Source organism: Pempheris klunzingeri, chromosome 23 (genome assembly GCF_042242105.1).
Source record: "Pempheris klunzingeri isolate RE-2024b chromosome 23, fPemKlu1.hap1, whole genome shotgun sequence".
Taxonomy (NCBI): domain Eukaryota; kingdom Metazoa; phylum Chordata; class Actinopteri; order Acropomatiformes; family Pempheridae; genus Pempheris; species Pempheris klunzingeri.
This window is the reverse complement of record NC_092034.1, coordinates 17,863,280-17,881,896: the sequence shown is the minus strand read 5'-3', so window position 1 is coordinate 17,881,896 and position 18,617 is coordinate 17,863,280. Positions and strand designations below refer to the sequence as shown.

Sequence of the window (18,617 nt, the reverse complement as noted above, 5' to 3'; positions counted from 1 at the left end):
ACCATCGTAATAAACATGCGATTGCTGGATGTAAATACGCGCATGTCAATGACTACTTTTGCTACATATTAAGAAACAAATAAAGTCAACTATTTTTATTACCAAAATGCTTCATTGTGGACAGAGACCATTTTTATGTGAGTGTGAGAAGAGACAGCAAAGATCCAGGATAGCCATCTCACTGAAACTGGAAATTTCAGTTAAACAGGTTCGTTCGCATATTTTGTTGCAGGAAAGTTGCCGAAAACTCAGATGGTAGAAAGTCAGACATGTGTAAAGTAACAAAAAGGCTTTTACAAAAAGAAGAAAAAAAAAAATAATAATTTGAAAAAAGCTTAAAACAAAAGATTAAACCTTGAACAGGCTGATTGAAACTGAAATATCCAGGTACTATGAGGTAGTTATACAGGACTGTGACATGTGGATGGATGGATGGATGGATGGATGGATGGATTTTTTCAAGCACTTGATACTGAGACTTGATACTGAGACTGACATAGGACATAAGGGGTGTGATATCAAGCACAAATCTCATTAAAATCTCATTAAAAACAACAGTTCTTGAGAGAATTCATCAAAATGTTGGCTGGTGAGAAATGTTAACTTGTGTGTTTGGTTTAACAAAATTATGAAAACATATTTTCTCACTTAGTTCTACACATGGCCATGGTTGGTTGTATTTGTTCAGGTTTTGAGATTTCTGCCTCCTTTCAAGTATAATGGATATGAATGGAATTTAACAAAGATCCTTGAGAAAGTAGTAGCCAATCAGCTGTGCAATTTTCTAAATTCCAACAGTCTATTTAAGGATTTTCAGTCTTATGGCTTGGCAGTCTTGTTAGATCTGAGTGCTGCATTTGATACAGTACTATTGACCACCACATCCTATTACAGAGACTGGAAGACTTCATTGGCATAAAAGGAACCACATTAATGGTACACCAACCAACAGTATATGTCGATGTTTTAGACCAAATAGTTGGTGTGACTTAGTGCAGTAAAGCGTTACATAGCTCTCGTGGGAGCTCGTACTCACACTTGGCACTGGCTCAGGTGCAACTAACGCCGATTTTGGCTGCAACTCATCCACAGATGAGTGCAGTATGTGCACATACATACATACATATAATGTTTTCTTTAAATGACCAAACGTTTGATGATGATGGTACTCCTGATTAATACATCATGATAAATGACTCAAATCAAGGTTTTCTTGTGGAGTCCCTTGGGCTGATTACAGCACGGACTGTACTTAAAGGTGGGAGGGAACAGAAGGCAGGATTTGGCTTGCTTTGATAACTTGTTGCTGCCCAGGGTGGAGGTGTTGATTGTGGGCTGCAGGGATGTGCTAACATCCACGCAGTACTAGTAACAATAAATGGATGTCTCTGTCAAGGTTTGAGAAACATTGAAACAGCGGCACGGTGGTGCGGTGGTTAGCACTGTTGCACCGCTGCCTTCACAATAAGGCGACAGTGTTTGCATGTTCTCCCCATGCGTGCGTGGGTTTTCTCCGGGTACTCTGGCTTCCTCCCACAGTCCAAAGAGGTTAGGTTCATTGGTGACTTGTGAGTGTGAGTCTGTCTCTGTGTTGGCCCTGTCATTGACTAGAGACCAGTCCAGGGTGTACCCCACCTCTGGCCCAAAGTCGGCTGGAATTGGCTCCTGAAGGATAAGATATAGACAATAGATGGATGGAGTGACAGAGCGAGCCTTCTAATGCTTACTGACAAGGACTTCCGGAGGCTGCCATATGATGTTCAGTAATTCAACCTCAGAGCACACAGCATGAATGGATTTGTAAATTGATTGGATGGTGTGTGTGTGTGTGTGTGTGTGTATGGCACAGATGCACAGAGATAAAAGATAGACAGAATGAAATGGGACATGCATTAGTGAATGAGACAGTCAAAGCATGACTGGAGGAAAGGCTGAGATATCGAGATTGAGATTAGTTTGAGGCTCCACTGAAACAGAGTCAAATGAGACGCTGCTGGTAAAAATAAAGGAGAACACAGAGAAAAATCAGAGGAACAGAGAAGACAGAGAGCGTGATGACAGGGTGAGGAAAAAGTACCACAGGGCTGGGCAGAGCCAGGGAGGAAGGAGGGAAGAGGGAATGAGGGATGAGGTAAGAGAGGAGAGGAGTGGTTGATGGTTGCAGCTCTGCCCATATGGAGAGGTGCAGTGATTCATGATGTCACGTGGTGAAGACTGGGTGACTCATCCACCAACATCATCATGCAGCCACTGCAGAGCACCCAAACACACACACAAGTGCACACATTAGACAGACAGTGTGTGTGTGTATACCCATGCACACAAAAACCACAAGCTGATCAAACCTATTTATGAACATATGAATATTCAACATATGATGTCTAATAATATATTCAGAAAGGTGGAGCTGGCAAGCTCGTCGACAAACATGAGGTGTCATGTGAAGGGAGGTAATTCTGTCATATGTTCTGTCCTTTTGCAGTGTGTAACCTCCCCTTTCCCCCATTCCTGTATGGCTTTAAACTTTCAAGCTCTCTTATATTTCTTCACAGAGTCAGTGTTACTTTCGAGATGTGGTACACAGACGTACAACATGAACGGCTCCAAGGAGAGACTGTCTGAAAGTATGCACCATTTCTGCAGTTAGTCCACTCTCTCTCTTTGTGAAACAATCCGTTCTTTTCTCAGTCAGTGAAATCTGTAATATGAAAAACCAGGTGGCAGAAGGCTGTCTCAGATCCTTTAACTGCTCGGGTTCAGTAATTCATTCTCATTTAAGCATTTAAGCATTTCGTTTTGATCTGGTAACCTGCCCGAGTAGGTTGCACAAATATGGCCTTTTGTCATTACATTATAAAATCTATGGACGGCACAGTCTTCCATCGTGTCTTGTCTGTCTTAAGACTAGTCCACATTTGCTGACAACTCCCCCAGTTTGATGTAAGGCCTCATTAGTGACAGCTAGAACAGCATGACAGTGTGACTGCAGAAACAAGCTGCAGGAGAAACAGACTCAACCATCAAGCTGACTTGAAGAGTACATGGAGCTTTAACGGTGTTCCTCCCACCACGTCAAGGATGGTCGAGGAGGGACAGACTCAACTCCACAGTTGTTTTGTGGCTGCAGTCTGTATGGGGCAACCAAGTCTGCCTGTTTAACAGTAAAGCATTCAGATCTGCACTGATGATAGACATTTCTGTAAAATTGCATTCTACAAGTTTAAAGTTTAAGTTTATTATAGAATTTACAAATATAATTATAAAGGCACAAATATTGTGCTAAAAATAGGTGAACATATCAAAAATAGCTTCAGTGTGTGTGCGAAAGAACAGTCTCCTCCAACTTAGATTCCTCCTGTTTGAACAATGTTTGAATTATTGAATGAAAAAGTAGTCAAAGCACTTAGAGTAGTCAAAGTGAGTAGAAAGGTGCTATACAAGTATAATGTTATGATCCTGTTGTCTCTTCCCTGTTTCCCCTGTCTCTCTCCCTCTTGTGTGTTTTGTGTCTCTCCCTCTTGTGTGTTTTGTCTCCCCCCGTCTGTCGCCGGAGTGGAGTCAGGAGGGTTACTCCCTCCCGGTCATCTACCCACACACCTGTTCCTAATCAGCAATCCAGCCACCTCCTCCTCCCCTGTCTTTATAAGCCCAGTTCACTCATTCACTCACTGCCAGATTGTCCGTTTCCTTATGGTTACTTCAGGCTCCTTGCTACCAGATTCCCTATTGCTAGTGCTTGTATTTGTTCCTTGTTCCCACTCCGGCCCTGTTCCCTCATCTCCAGCCTGCTTCCCCCTGGTCTCCACTCCAGCCCTGTTCCCTCATCTCCAGCCTGCTTCCCCCTGGTCTCCATTCCAACCCTGTTCCCTCATCTCCAGCCTGCTTCCCCTCTGGTCTCCACTCCGGTCCTGTTCCCTCATCTCCAGCCTGCTTCCCCCTGGTCTCCACTCCAACCCTGTTCCCTCATCTCCAGCCTGCTTCCCCCTGGTCTCCATTCCAACCCTGTTCCCTCATCTCCAGCCTGCTTCCCCCTGGTCTCCACTCCGGCCCTGTTCCCTCATCTCCAGCCTGCTTCCCCCTGGTCTCCATTCCAACCCTGTTCCCTCATCTCCAGCCTGCTTCCCCCTGGTCTCCACTCCGGCCCTGTTCCCTCATCTCCAGCCTGCTTCCCCCTGGTCTCCATTCCAACCCTGTTCCCTCATCTCCAGCCTGCTTCCCCCTGGTCTCCACTCCGGCCCTGTTCCCTCATCTCCAGCCTGCCTTCCCCAGTTTCCTCCCCCTGCCCGGTTGTCAATAAACGTACCAGTCTCTTAACCTACCTAACCTCCGTTCCGCTTTAACATATAAACCTTTTACCATTTGAAACACTTACACTTGTTCCTCTGGACCTCATCCAAAAATGTAAATTTTCATTCAACTTCATAAGAATGACCCTATCAGCTTGGAAAATATTATTTCAATAAGAATAAGAAGCATCAAGTGCTATTTTGGTGCTCTTTACTGAGAACTCAAACCGAACCTCAGGAAGTTTTCTTACTAAGCAAGTTACAGCCATTGGTTTTAACATCAAACAACAATATCCTTTGTGTTTTTCAGCGTTCAGTATTCTTATATTTCATTTACAGACCATGTAGATGTGTCCAAGAAAGTTCAGATAGAAAACAGATAAAAGGTTATCGTATCTCAAGAGAGGACATTGAGGCAAATGTGGCTTTTTTTAGTTAGATATATATAATAAGTTGTACATGAACAACAAATGTATGTATGTATGAGTGGCTTTGTTAAATATTACTAATAGTTTGGCCCTTCTGCAAACCGTAGCCAAAGGCTGCAGCTAATTTCAGTTCATGTTTATGTAGCTAGTGTTAGCTAACATTAGGGCCTCAGGTCACTGTACTGTATATCATCCCAAAGGACTTTTCAGGTCCACATGTTTGCAAAGAAAGCAGGATGCTAAATGTGTAACGGCATAGGGTTCCCAAACACTAAAGCTGCTAATTTCATTTTCCTGCATGAAAAAGCACATGCCAGTGCCCATGCTGCTGGCCTGTGCTCGTCTCGTGGGAAGGCCTTAGGACAGGGCTGAAGGATGCACGCTTAAGTTCATGTCCCTGAACTTTAAGAAAGTACTTATGTAAAACCCAAACCATGATCATCATGATCAGAACTGGCATTAGCATGCGTCTTTTGTGATCTGATGACAAGTGGACAGCTCTAGGTGCAGGTGTAAATACACACAGGGCACGTAGAGATCCAGTCGCTCAGAAAACATTCAGAAGACGTCTGGGCCACATGTGACCTGGGCCATATGATGGGCCGCCTACTCAACTGACACCCTCTGCCTAAGTGGGAGGTACGCCAGTATTACAGCAAAATACAAGTATAAGTACAGTCCATATATATTTGTCATGTTATAAAATAATCTGATGCTTCTGGTGGAGCAGCACGAAAACTTCTATTTTCCATGGATCTGAAACCCAGCAGCTCCGTTCTCCCGCTGTATTTTAAATAAAATGTCACACTCTATTTGTGCAAATGATGCACATGTTTATTTGCATAAGGAAGTGAGATCCAATCACAAGTGGTCACTGGAGATGCAAGTGGAGGTGTATGTTAGAACCAGGTCTGAACAGGGCCTAACATAATATACTATCGTCACATGACTATTGTTTAAACAAAGACTTGAACAGTGGAATGTGAACCTGTGCATGTATAATCTGTGTGTAATGCACTGACGTAGTCTTCAGGTGACTGTGATGGAATTAAATCCAGAACTGAGTCTGGTTGGAAAACTTAATGACCAACCGACTTTTATATGTGGAACATTTGAGAGGTTAATAGATCACAAACTTTACTGTCTGTCCACTTTACAACACCTTCTGTGTTTAGACCCTTAATTCAGATCAAGAGAAACTACCCCCCCCCACCCAGGGAAAAACCTCAGGAAGACCAGCAGAGGAATGATCCCTCTGGCAGGATGGTCAGACATGCATCAGATCACAGTATTTACCACAAGTTGAAAGTATGACCACAAAATTACAGACACGTGTATATCATAAAACGTGTGGAGACTGTGGATCACACTCCCAGTTACAGTTTTTGATTTGTGTTCATTTCCTATTGTCCCAGAGTTCTCTCCATGTCAGGGGTTGCAGGCTGAGCACACACAGCCCCTGGGGTGTTCACATGTCTGGCGTCAGAGAGCTCAAGTCAGTAAACCAGTTTCACGGGGAGACTGTGCTGAGTGCTGGAACTTATCAACAACTGTTAATGTAGGCGTCTGTCTCTCTATCTCTACTAAAATTGTTTTCACTCCCCATTCATTATAACGGTAGCGTGGCCGAGCGGTCTAAGGCGCTGGATTAAGGCTCCAGTCTCTTCGGGGGCGTGGGTTCGAATCCCACCGCTGCCAGTTTACACTTATGATGTAGTCAGTGTGTTTTATATTCCACCTTCAGCTTGCTCTTGTATTGCTAAAAACTACATCAACAATGTTGTTACGCGACGATAGGTCCCCAAATTGATGATAGTCTCTATAGCGTTCTGCGTAGTGTGTTCCTCTGAATCCACCTGTCTGCTTCGTTTCCCGTAAATCGTCCACAGCCACAACATGGAGATTGTCAGAACGCGCGCACAGCCAGTGAGGACACAGTACCTGCCCGCTAGTTGTGAGGATGTTCTGCAACCCGGAAGCAATTTGGCCAGTGGCCTTCAAATTAAAGTGACAAAGTGGGTTCAAGTCTTGATAGACGTCTCACTTGATGTCTTTAAAAACTACCTGTAGCAGGCAGGAAGAAGAGGTGCACAAAACAACCCGGAGTGTGCATGCATGCAACAAGTTAGGCAAGTTGAGCTGTGCTTTCAGTTCACAAATGGTTGCCGATCACTGCGTTTAGCAGAGAAAGCAAACAGCATGCAACCGCACTGTGAGAACTGGGGGATTGAAAGTGACACCCTGAGAGGCTCAGGACAGACGTATCCCCAACTCATGCTGACACCAAGGAGTAGAGAAACTTTCAGCATGCTCATCTGCTCCAGTGTTCTACTTACATTCCACTCACAGGACACATGGAGACTGAAGAGGTTCTAAACATTTAAGTGCCTTGCAAACATAGAACCCTGGAATAAAAAGCAGGCATAAACAGCTTCCTGAAATGAATGAAAAGAAATCGTAAATGATAAAGTCAAAGCACACACTCGTGTGGAGTGAACACACACTTGAGCACATCCTGATGCTTCATGTCTCTTTAATGTCTGTTACTAACTTGGAGCCCAATTAAAGACTTTTACAGCCTTTTCTAACATAGACTGGTGAACAGATGGATGCAAATGGGTGTAAAGTTATTGAGTTTAAAAAGCAATTAATTCAATTTCCAAATTAACTCAAGGTTTCTTAAATTTCAGCCCCGTAAAAATTTGGAAGTGAATCTTAAAGTTAGCTGGATGGTGCTTTTATTCTGAAAGTATTGTGTCGGAAGTGGTGTTGTTGTTACAGCAGCGGGATCAGTCCGCCTGTCGGTGGAGCCTTAAGTCAAGTTTATATCCAGAGACTAAAACTAAGTGACTCCTCTGAGCTGCTCCACAGGGACTAGTCCTCCAGGCTGGTCTGGTTGGAGGTCTGGACGGTGTGCTGGACTGCTACATGTGGACTAGTACCTCCTAGGGTGCTAGTGGAGGTTCACCCGTTCACACTTTTGGCAGTGGAGAGGCCGTACTATTTCTATCTCTTGCCAGCTCAGCTCAGCTTGGTCTGTGTCAGTCGAGATGAAGCCGCCTCCTCGAAAGCGAACTAAACCAGACCGCAACCTGAAACCCGAACCGGCAGCGACCAAACCGAGTCCCGGTAAGCTGGCCTGGAGGTGGCATCGAGCGGAGCGGAGGAAGCTCCGGGACGCCCTGAAGAGGCTCAGCAGGACCGCGGGGGGGCACGGAGACATCGACTATGCTTTCCTGAGAAAATACGTGTCTACTCGGTCCATTCCAGAGGTACTGGGGGGGGGGGGTTCTGCTCATCATCTCATTTCGTTCAGTCCATAGTTTTACCAAACAAATGAACCGCAGTTTACCCAGAGGGACTCCAGGAGGGACACCTGCAGAGTTCATGGTTTTGAGGAAGTGGTTTAGGTCAGCTGCCAATGAATCAATGTAGTAATCATTTATTTTAGTGAATACACCACTTTGGGGGGCTCTATTTATCTGTGGATGTATACACGACGTGTGCGCTGTCCCTCCTCTCCATCAGATCCACACCGTGGTAGAATCTCTGAAGGACAAAGTGATGTCATGGACGAACTTCAAGCTGAGGAGGACAAAATGGGAGGAGGAGAACGCAAGAAAGCCTGTTGAGGTGTGGGCACACATGGCTGCTTCTGTGGCTGGAACCCTTGAGGAATCCATTTCCACAGCTTTCTCCCAGGTACTGCAAGCCAGACACTGACAAGTGATGGTGGGATAGATTGTTCTTCTGATTTTTGTTCCAGTATCTTTTATCTGCACACTTTCTGGTCCTAGATAAAGTGATTTGACGAGGAAGACGGATATGATCTACTGTACCGGCTCACTTCTGGAATCATTTGCACCACTTTGATTCTTTCGTCTCCTTCCTTCTCCCTGTGTTTCTCAGATGCTGATGGTGTCCTCCACAGAGCCGAGCACCCTGAGGAACTGTGACCCTCCCCAGGTCTGCAGACCAAGCACAGACAGGCCTGTTGGTCGCACCGTGTCTCTGAGACCAGTGCCTCATTTGCCGGTCCAAGGTATGACCCACAGCTACACAGGACCAGTGTTTGTTTGTGTAGCGTATTTTATTCTTTGACTCAGTGTACAACAATGACTTCTGTCTAAAGACATGAATCATTAAGCTGAAGAAAACAAATGCAAAAGAGGTGAGCTGAGCAGACCTCTGTAGATCGCTGCTCATCTCTGCTGCAGGCGACCGGCGTCAGGCTACATCAGGGCAGATCCTTAAAAAGATCTTCAGTTCACATTCGATACTAAAATGCCTGAAAAGTGCTAAATGTTTAATAATTGAATGCTGTAAGCATGGTTAACTGTATCTGCAGTCTTTGGCAGTGTGTTACATTGTCTTTTAGGTTTTTCGCTGTTTGTGTCTGTGAAGTTTGTCTCCTGGTCTGGTGTGTTCGTGTGTTCACTCTCTCTAATGAACATTCACGTTTGTAATGAGGGGTAATGCACCACAGCCCTACTGCTATATCTCTCTCTATGTAATTGTTGATGACCTGTTCCTGATGTGACAGTCTGATCACATCCTGGATTTTCTCAGTGACTTGAGTAAGAGTTGCTACTTTTCACACTAATGCCTGAGCGCCACAGTCATCAGTATGACCCATTAACTGACGTCTCTCCTATAGATCTGTCACTTTGGTCAGTGCTCCTGTTGAAACACTAGCCGGTTGAGTGGTCTTTGTGATTGATGAACACTTTTTCAGAGCTCCTTAGATCTTTTCCTCTTGCCATCATCCAACAGTCAACACTGCAGTTAAGCTTTTAGGAAATATCTTTATTCATTATGTGTATGTTTCATGTCTAGTATTTTTGAATAGGTTGGCAGAACCATGTGGCATCGAGGTAATCCTAGTGTTTAATGTTCAGTTTGTACCTTCAGTTCACTCTATCAAGGCTTCTTATATAGTCCTTTATATCCAATGATGCACTTCTGGTGTTAAAGTGTTTTCCTGGAGAGAGACTGTGGTTGAATAGGCGGCGCATGCAGGTGGACGAATACATTCACTTCAAATCTGAGTTCTGTTCTAAGGATGAACCTACGCGCTCAGATGATTCTCCACTTTTCACCATGTGATTAAAAAGAGCACGTTGAACTTTAACAATAAAAGATTTTTTTCCCCCTCAGCTGTGCGTCCTGGCACCGACACGGCCCGTTCTTTCCTGGTACCAAAGACTTCAGCACCAACCACGGGCCCAGCCAAAACACTCCTCCCACCACCCCAACTGGTTAGAGTGCCAAACAGCCAACAGCCACAGCCCTCTACCACAGCTGGAACCTCACCTGCTGCCAACGCTGCCTCTCAGTTTACTGATACGTCCTGCCAGAAGGGTGCAGCAAAGTTACTCGGTGCACCCTCTACGTTCTTTCAGCCTGCCTTACAGACTGCGACCCCAGTTGTGAGACTAGTCATACCCGGTTCTAGGTCTGTGATCGAGACTGCCCAGCAGCTCCCAGAACAACATCCCACCATCAACCCCATCACCTGTACTTCAAAGTCCATTTCATCCAGTCCTCGCACGCACCTGCCCTCCTCTGCCACCAGTCTAACTCCAGGCCCCCATACGGCACCACCCTCTGTCGCCTCTTCCAGTTCAGTCACTGCTAGCTGCTCCTCTACTCACGCCACGAATGGTCGCACCAGCAAAAACACCACTAAAGACAATCCCAGGCAGTGCGGCGTCAAGTGCATAGTGGACTTTGAGAGGATCTATCGCTACTTGAGTGTCATCCACAAGCAGAATGAGGAGTGTCATCTCACCCCCATGGGTAAGTGCTTCACAGCTTGGTGTCATCCTAAAGAGTATTTGAATTATTGCAAATATATAAACACAGTCACACTGAACATACCATCAGTGAGTCCAATCCCTAGGAACACTGTCCTTTAGCTTAAAATGGAATTTATTCAAGAACTCTGTTGTGGTTCATACCAATATAACAACCCAGAATATTCTTAAGGAGGTTATTAATAAAGGCAAAAACATTTATTTTGCTAATATTCCATTTTTTAAGACTTTTGTATAGTCTCAGTTTATTTCTCTTTTTTTAAGGGGACTTTCTTTGGCATTGTTTTATTGGACTGACAGTAAACAGGCAGACAGGAAACAGGGAGAGATAGGGGCATGACTAGGGGTGCAACAGTATGAGGTTTCTGTCCATGCTATAGGGTTTTCACTTAAACAACTGTGACAGTTGGTTGAACTGGAGCGGGAAGTGTTGTACAAGTAGCTTGATCCTAAAGAGGACAGAAGCTCAATTATAGACATGATAAATAATAGCATTTAACTATGATGTTACATATACCACGGTCATTTATATGTAAGCACTCTATTATGTTAAATTCACTACTAAATGAAAAAAAAAAATAGCTGTGAGCTCTTGAGATAATGTTCTGTGGTTATTAAACGTTAGATTTCATTAGCAACACAAGAAAAATGACATTTTTAAATTGAGTAGCACCAGTTTGATATTCCCAGGAGTGCACAAAAACTTCATTATTAAGGAAAATGTCTAGGCAGGTGCGTGACTCCTGTCTGTACTAATGAGCCAGAAAAGTTTTTGTGTATGCTGGGAGCTGGAACGTGGAAAGTGATTGTGGTGGAGCGTTTTATGAGCGGTGTTGAAATGTTCACAGGGTTTTTAAATGAGCGAGTCTCCACGGAGGCATGGTGTTCTTGAAAATGAAGGTTTACGTCCACATTTTTTTTTTTTTTAAAGAATGGAGAAAAGTAGGCAATCAGACAAGGTTAATCTATGTAGACTCCATGCATCTTTTGTCTCAACTGATTTCCTCTTTCGAGACAAAAAATCAAATTATCAGCATTTGTTAGAATGTTTTTAAAATGGAAATAGAGCTTTTTTAGTAAGTGTATAATTTTGTCCTCAAAATAGAATTAGTGTCATTTCAGATATGGTGGTTTTATTTTTTATTTACTGTCTTTTGCCTCTTTAGTCTCTATAATCACTCAATGCACTGTGACACTACATCCACACACCACTCACACACTAATGGAAAGGGTTGGACCGGAATAGGTGGGAATCAAACCGTTGATCTTTCGATTAGTGGACGAGCTGCTCTACTGCTGAGGCACAGTGTATTCACTGAGTCGAGCATGAAAAATTAAGTTTCCATTGACTAGAACGCACCAATTATCCAAATCTGGTTTCAAAGGACAGAGATGGTGGCAGGGTTGGCAACCTCCCATCAGTGTGTGAATGATGTGTGAATGTAGTATTTGAGTGGTTGAAAAGACCAGAAAGGTGCTACACAAGTACAGTCCATTTAACAGCAACTTCAACTTTGACACTACATTGCAGTTAATCCATTTTCTAATATGGTCTTGTGTCCTCCAGAGAGTGCTATTGTGTTGGATCTGTTGATGTCTCTCCCAGAGGAGCTTCCCTTGCTGGACTGCAACAAACTGCGCAAACATCTAATTGAGGTACATGTGGTCGTAAACTGAGTTCAGACATAAAGTAACATTTTTCTGCATTTTTGCTTTGAATCAAGGCTGTGCCATTGGCTTTACTCCCTCCAAGAACTAAGAACTACTGGCCTCTGGTCAGCTAAATCAATGTAAAAGGGCATCTGTTGAACAGCTTAGTTGCTCAGTGAATGTGTTTTCAAAATAGATGGATTAAGTCTGAGGTTAGTAACCAAAAGTATTAACCATAGGGACAGTTTGTTAGGTAAAGAAGCACACAGAGACATAAGAATGAACTGTGTTGGGATTGGGTGGATTATAACTATACAGAACCATCTGGGAATTGAAACTGTGAAGGGGGAGGCACATATAAGAAAATATGGAGCACACGATTGGATGAACCATCAATCATCGTCTAACACGGGCTAACTACAATCAGATCGACAAACCTATGACGTAGTTGAGTCTATTGCCAAAGCCAGTTAGGAGAAGAGTTGGTTCTTGCTCTAATCTTACCTTCTTAGGAGCTGCCATTGTTCTTTCAACAGGTGAAAAAGGAACAGTTGTCACATCTAAACCCTGCCTGTAGCTTACACTGATTGGTCCAAGCCACTGTGGTTTGGCCAAAAGCAAATAACTTGGAGCCTGGCAAGACAAATTCTCCATGGTTGTGATCTCGCAAATACAGCTGCCTCGCGAGGTTAGTTGGAACACAAAGTTAGTTACATTTGTTTGTCTTTATTTCTAGAGTGTACAGTAGCAAAATCAGAACTCTAACCAATGCTATTTTGAAAGTTGCCCATCATTCTTTGGGTGTTTCTGTGTTTAAGTCTCTAAATGGATTGTGTGCACCTGAAAGGCCTCTTGAGGTCAGGGCACCCTAAAAGGTTGTGCTGGTATTGAGTGGAGTAAAGCAGCTTATTTATCATTACCCTTTCGTAGGTAAGTTGTCGGCATTCAAACCCTGCCCACTGGTGTCCAGGCTTCATTACCTCTAACCCTGCCCACTGGGGTCCAGGCTTCATTACCTCTAACCCTGCCCACTGGGGTCCAGGCTTCATTACCTCTAACCCTAACACTGGTGGTCAGGTCGAATTCAGGAAGTTAATAAGCCTCAATGGCAGCAAAGAAAATTATTAGAAAAAATGAGTATTTATATTGAGTAAGAGAATTGAACATAAATTGAATTCATCCATGACCACTACCCTCAGAAAAAGGGAAAAGGATATATGGGACTGTTGCCACTGATGCTGATGTATGCTGAATGGCCCCTGTTGCTAGAGCAGGTGCTCGGCTGTCAGCTGTGGCCCACAGGAAGGTGCAGCAGGACTTCAGGCTCTCATTAGTGATCAGGGAACACATGCTGGGGTGGCGGCCACAGTGCAAAGCTGGAAGACCCAGTAACTGTAACATCACAGGTGACGACTAAGGAGCTCCCACTCGCAACAGGAAAATGTTGGTGTAAGCCTGTCCGTTTAAACTTTTTATTGAGTGTACTTCAGCAGTTGTGTTCACCTTGTTAATTCAGCAGTGACCCACACACTCACCCGCTCGCTGCTGAGGTGTGTCTTCAGCTGTGGTCACCTGCTCAGGAGCCTCCATGTTATTATCTCGATCATAACCCTCAGAAACACCTAATAACAGCTAACAATTACAGCTTATTTATAAAGCACAAAAATCAGGATACATTGAGTTATTTGCAAAAAAAAGGCCCCTAATCCAGACTAATCCAAAAGACGTGGGCCAAACAAAGCCTGGTCGCTGAAACATGCCCACCTAGCTTGAAGCTACTAAGCAAGGCTAAGAACCCATGTTCCAGGCTACATGCTACTTTGCCTTACTGCAGCTCCTTTCTGCCTGACTCCCTGCTTTGCTAGTCTGTATGGATGGTAGATGTGTAAAAATACACTGTGAGGTGTTCTTGTTGGTAACACTGCGGATGCTATAAAAGTGAATCTCGACTGACTGATTGTAATATTCGTAATTAGACCCTGCAAGTCTTCCCACGCCACCAGGCGGGGACGGCAGCTGCCAGCGATACCCTGCTAGTGCTAGCGGGTATGCCACACTCTAAATGCCCTGTGATATCTAATATAGTGGCAGCAAAGATAATCTTAAGAGGACACAGTCTGTCTGCAACAATGATGCGGTCAGCACAATACATAACCGTGGCTATCCAGGTTGGATTGGCTGTGGAAAGGCTTAGCTCAGGAACAATAATATTTGAGTCTGATCTAACAGCAGAGCAGCAGACTAACCAATCAGTTTTAATAAATGTGTCAAGTCTAGTGTGATCCAGACTCGGCACCGGCAAAGCACCATTAGAACAGTATCACTGTTCACTAAAGGTGAAGTGAAGCTTAGCAGACAGCTAGTGGCCTCAGCACACACCTGTCACTCAAAGTGGCCACGCCCTTAGGTACGAATAAGTTGAAGCTGTTATATAATGTAAATGGGTGAGGAATTTAGAGTTTACAGGTGTCATAAATGGCAAAATTAGCTATGGAGAAGAACACTGACTTCGTAGTAGGCTTTATTCGGGTTTATTTCTGCTGTAAAGTTGTCCATTGTAACATGGAGGGCCAGTCAAGAAACTGCAGTCTTTGGTACTTCCACACTGGCGCAAACACGCTAGATAAAACGATGAATCACACAGCCCTAATACAGGTCGCTGTTTGTCTGCGACATGCAAAGTTTTATCAGTGCACACGTGTGTGTTAAAGGTCATCTATGAAACTTAGCATCTATCTAGATGAGCAATATATGCGTATGGTAAGAAGTGTCCTAGAGCTGGAATCACATTTACAAGCCTTTATATGTAAAAGTAGTTTGTAGCATTTGTGTCAATTCAAAAACAGTTTGCATCTCTCGCCATGTACTATACAGCAAAAATAATAAAGCCTTCAACTGCATAAACGGCTCAAAACTACAATAAAATGTGCGAGCCCACAAGAGGAGCCAGATTCTACTGATTGTGGACTGTGGGACAGTAACCTGTGCAGACACTAGCACTCCACCTGAGGGCAGCAGCAGTCCACAAAGAGTCAGAGTGACAGATGGAATCTATTTTCACACAACAAATCTGGAGCGCATAAGCATTGCAAATATGGTGAAATGTAAGAAATGTATGGATGAATTCATTCAGTAAAAATAACACTGCATCCCTATATCATTGCTTTTACACCAATTGGACTCAATAAAATCAGCAGTTCATACTGGATGTGCCTAGAAGGCTCTAAGCAGTGAAAGTACAGTAAATGACAATTCAGAGGTGGATTAAAAGAAGTCTTGGTGTGAATGGGCATTGTCTGTGTTAGAAGATGCAGCACAATATGATGAACATGTAGTTAGGAAGTATTTGTGCAACAGCTGGTTTCCAAGTAAATAAAACTTATTTGCTAACTAATTATCACAGCACAGTGTCGTCCCATGGCTGCTGTCACACGTACAGGTTCAGGGTTCAGGTCTGTACGTTTTCACTAGAATTGGCTAATATTTGTCGTGTTTCCGCCACAATGTGTTCCTCAGTTGAACTCGCTTTTGGTACCAGGCACATTTTCCACCGCGGGTCACGCTCCCTCATCATCGGCAGAAGTATTTGCCCATTTTCACGGCAATGCACGTGGTACTGCAGCGACGTCATCATGAACGTGACACAAAACCACAGGCAGGAACAGTGGAGGTGTTTACTGCACAGGGCTCCAGACTAACTTCTACTGGTGCCATCAGCTGTCTCAGTTGGCTGCATCAGCACATGATTTGGTGACGCCCTTCTAGTACAGCATGATCAGTGATCCGAAATGCTGATGGATAGTTGCCTTTTGTTTTTTTTAATACCCCAATTTTGCATTGATGTAAAAATTGACAGTGACTCATGACTTGATTCTAAAGTTTCTCAGACATTAATCTTCTATTATATAATTTAAAAAGAATAACAACACCGACGCTGTGTTAGCAGTATCTTCTTATCTACTCAAGTACTGTAAATAAGTACAAATTTGAGGTACTGGAGTTTTTTTGCTCTTCTATATTCTACTCCACCATATTGCACCTTTTAGTTACTTGTAGAATCAATACAGAATATAATTAAGAAATAAATATTATTATACCAGTAAGGCTTTATTGTTCCCCAGGAGGGATTCACAAGCTACCCCCCCTTTCTCTTCATTTTGCTTTTTAAAATAATCACCTTTTAGACTGCATAATTTTTAGCATCATGTGTGCACAGGTATCACATGCAGCACACTACTATTGTGTGCATCCATTGTCAGCCATACTGAGTCTGTCTTCTGTGCCAGCACAGAACTGGTATGTACTGTACATAAGTAACAATTGGTTGATCATTTATTTTGCAGCACTAGCTATGCACTGCATCCCAACAGCCGTCCTCTCTGTGTCCTCAGGTGTTCCAGTGCCTCTCATCCCCTGCTGACTCCAAGGCTGCAAGAGAGAGCGTTAAAGACCTGACGGGGGGGCTCTGTGCTCTTCCAGAGGCAGAGAGGGGCAGCACAGCGAAGGGTCAGCAGGCCGGCGTTGGGACTGCTGACAGCCCTGGTGTCATGCACAGTGGAGGGAAGAAACTGCAGCCAAATGAAGCCGAGAGCCAATCATCAGGGAACGAGAACACGTCCAGCCAATCAAGGGACACAGATGTGGTGGGACGCTGCCCCCCCCTCAACCCCTTTATGGTGCCACTGAAACTTTTGGCACGCAGACAGGTCGAAGTTCGAAACGTACAAAACAAATGTGGAATGACTTTATGATTCTGTAATAATATATCATTTTGATTCTCATTCTAGATCTGAGCACCAAATTCTTTTTACATGGTTACATTATACATTCTGTTGTTTGTGTTGGAGGTTATCGAACCCGAGTGCTCATCAGAATCTCAAGTATCACAAGCTGACATCAAATGTCGCCATCCATATGTTTTGAACAGATAGTTTCAATATTATGTCAGATTTTTGTCAGTTTTATGGTCCGTTGTATTTAGACTGTAGAAGTTCTTGTTAAGCTTCTTGTGTTAAAACAACATTAAACACTGATGCATTAAACAAAACAGCTGTGTTGAATGAAAGGTTTTAGAAGGGCTGCTGCTATCTATTAGTTTCACTCTTCATCTGCTGATTAATTTCTTGAGCAATTCTTTGGACAGTTTTCACATTTTTCAGAAATTTTAGAATCCATACAACAGGCCAAAACATTTTATGACTAATTGAGTAATTGTTTCAGCTCTAGCTGAGCTAAAAGCCTCAGCATGACAGTATATGGAGATATAAGCGTTATGTATGGAGAGTGGCATTGTGAGACCAAAGCCTTTACAGAACATTGATCACTACTTTGTATCCCTTTGCCACAGTAACTTTAGCAAAAATATTGAAATAATCTAAAATGGGTTTCTGGGTTTATATTTCATCAGGCAACTTTGCATGAAGGCCAGAGGGCAGCAAAAGCTTTCAAATGCTTCAAACGTGCTTCTACAAGAAAAAGACGAGACCGTTTAGAAAGAGCTGGGCTCTTTGACTGACTAGAATATATTGGCCAAAGAAAGCAAATCATAAAATATACTGTACATTGCCCACGTATATTTCCTGTTAAAGCATGGTAAGACACTTGAACTTTTTGTCTTCAATGACAGAATGACTTGTTTTTCATTGGGACATGCCACGCCACATTAAAATCAAATTCTAGCACAGAAAAGAAAGTGTATAGCATTTCATTGTAGGAATTAATATAATTAGTATTTAGATACTAATGGTGATACAATACTTGTGCTTCTGTACCATACCAAAAGTTTTCTTCTCATCATATCATGTATACATTGATATGACTTGTTTTTTTAGTTGTTTTTCGTTCGTTTTTTTTTAGCTGCATATTAAATAATTGTGTGTGTGTGTGTGTGTGTATGTATGTGTGTATATATATAAGTGTGTGTGTGTGTGTGTGTGTGTGTATATATATATATAATAAGGAATCTGGGAGTCTTATTTGATCAAGATTTGTCCTTTAACTCCCACATTAAACAGATTTCTAGAACTGCCTTTTTCCACCCAGACCTCTCTACATTTAAGAGTAGACTAAAAACCTTCCTTAGTGATAAAGCCTATAGTTTAGGGCTGGATCAGGCCTTGGACCAGCCCCTAGTTATGCTGCTATAGGCTTATAGGCCGGGGGACTCCCATGATGCACTGGGCTCCTCTCTCCTCCTCTTCCTCTCCATCCTGATGCTTCATGTCTCTTTAATGTCTGTTACTAACTTGGTATCTTCCCTGGAGCCTTTCTGTGCTTTTGTCATCCCTCAGGTTCCTGTGGATCCTGGTCCTGGTTCTCCTCCTGTGGATCCTGATCCTGGTTCTCCTGCTGTGGTTCTCTGGTTCCTGTGAATCCTGGTCCTGGTTCTCCTGCTGTGGTTCTCAGGTTCCTGTGGATCCTGGTCCTGGTTCTCCTGC

The 18,617-nt window shown here is 43.4% G+C and overlaps 1 protein-coding gene and 1 non-coding gene across 2 annotated transcripts; both read left to right on the top strand.

Moving 5' to 3' along the window:
• The first annotated feature begins 6,330 nt into the window (after positions 1-6,330).
• Positions 6,331-6,412, top strand: trnal-aag (transfer RNA leucine (anticodon AAG)). Its single transcript has one exon. It is a non-coding gene; the product is annotated as a tRNA-Leu (tRNA).
• A 1,352-nt stretch (positions 6,413-7,764) lies between these two features.
• On the top strand, positions 7,765-17,148 carry snapc2 (small nuclear RNA activating complex, polypeptide 2). Its single transcript, XM_070855266.1, has 6 exons — positions 7,765-7,986; positions 8,243-8,416; positions 8,624-8,756; positions 9,872-10,513; positions 12,098-12,186; positions 16,572-17,148. Exons 1-6 carry the CDS (start codon positions 7,765-7,767, stop codon positions 16,929-16,931), a joined length of 1,620 nt encoding a protein of 539 aa, XP_070711367.1. The 3' UTR covers positions 16,932-17,148.
• Positions 17,149-18,617: the final 1,469 nt, after the last annotated feature.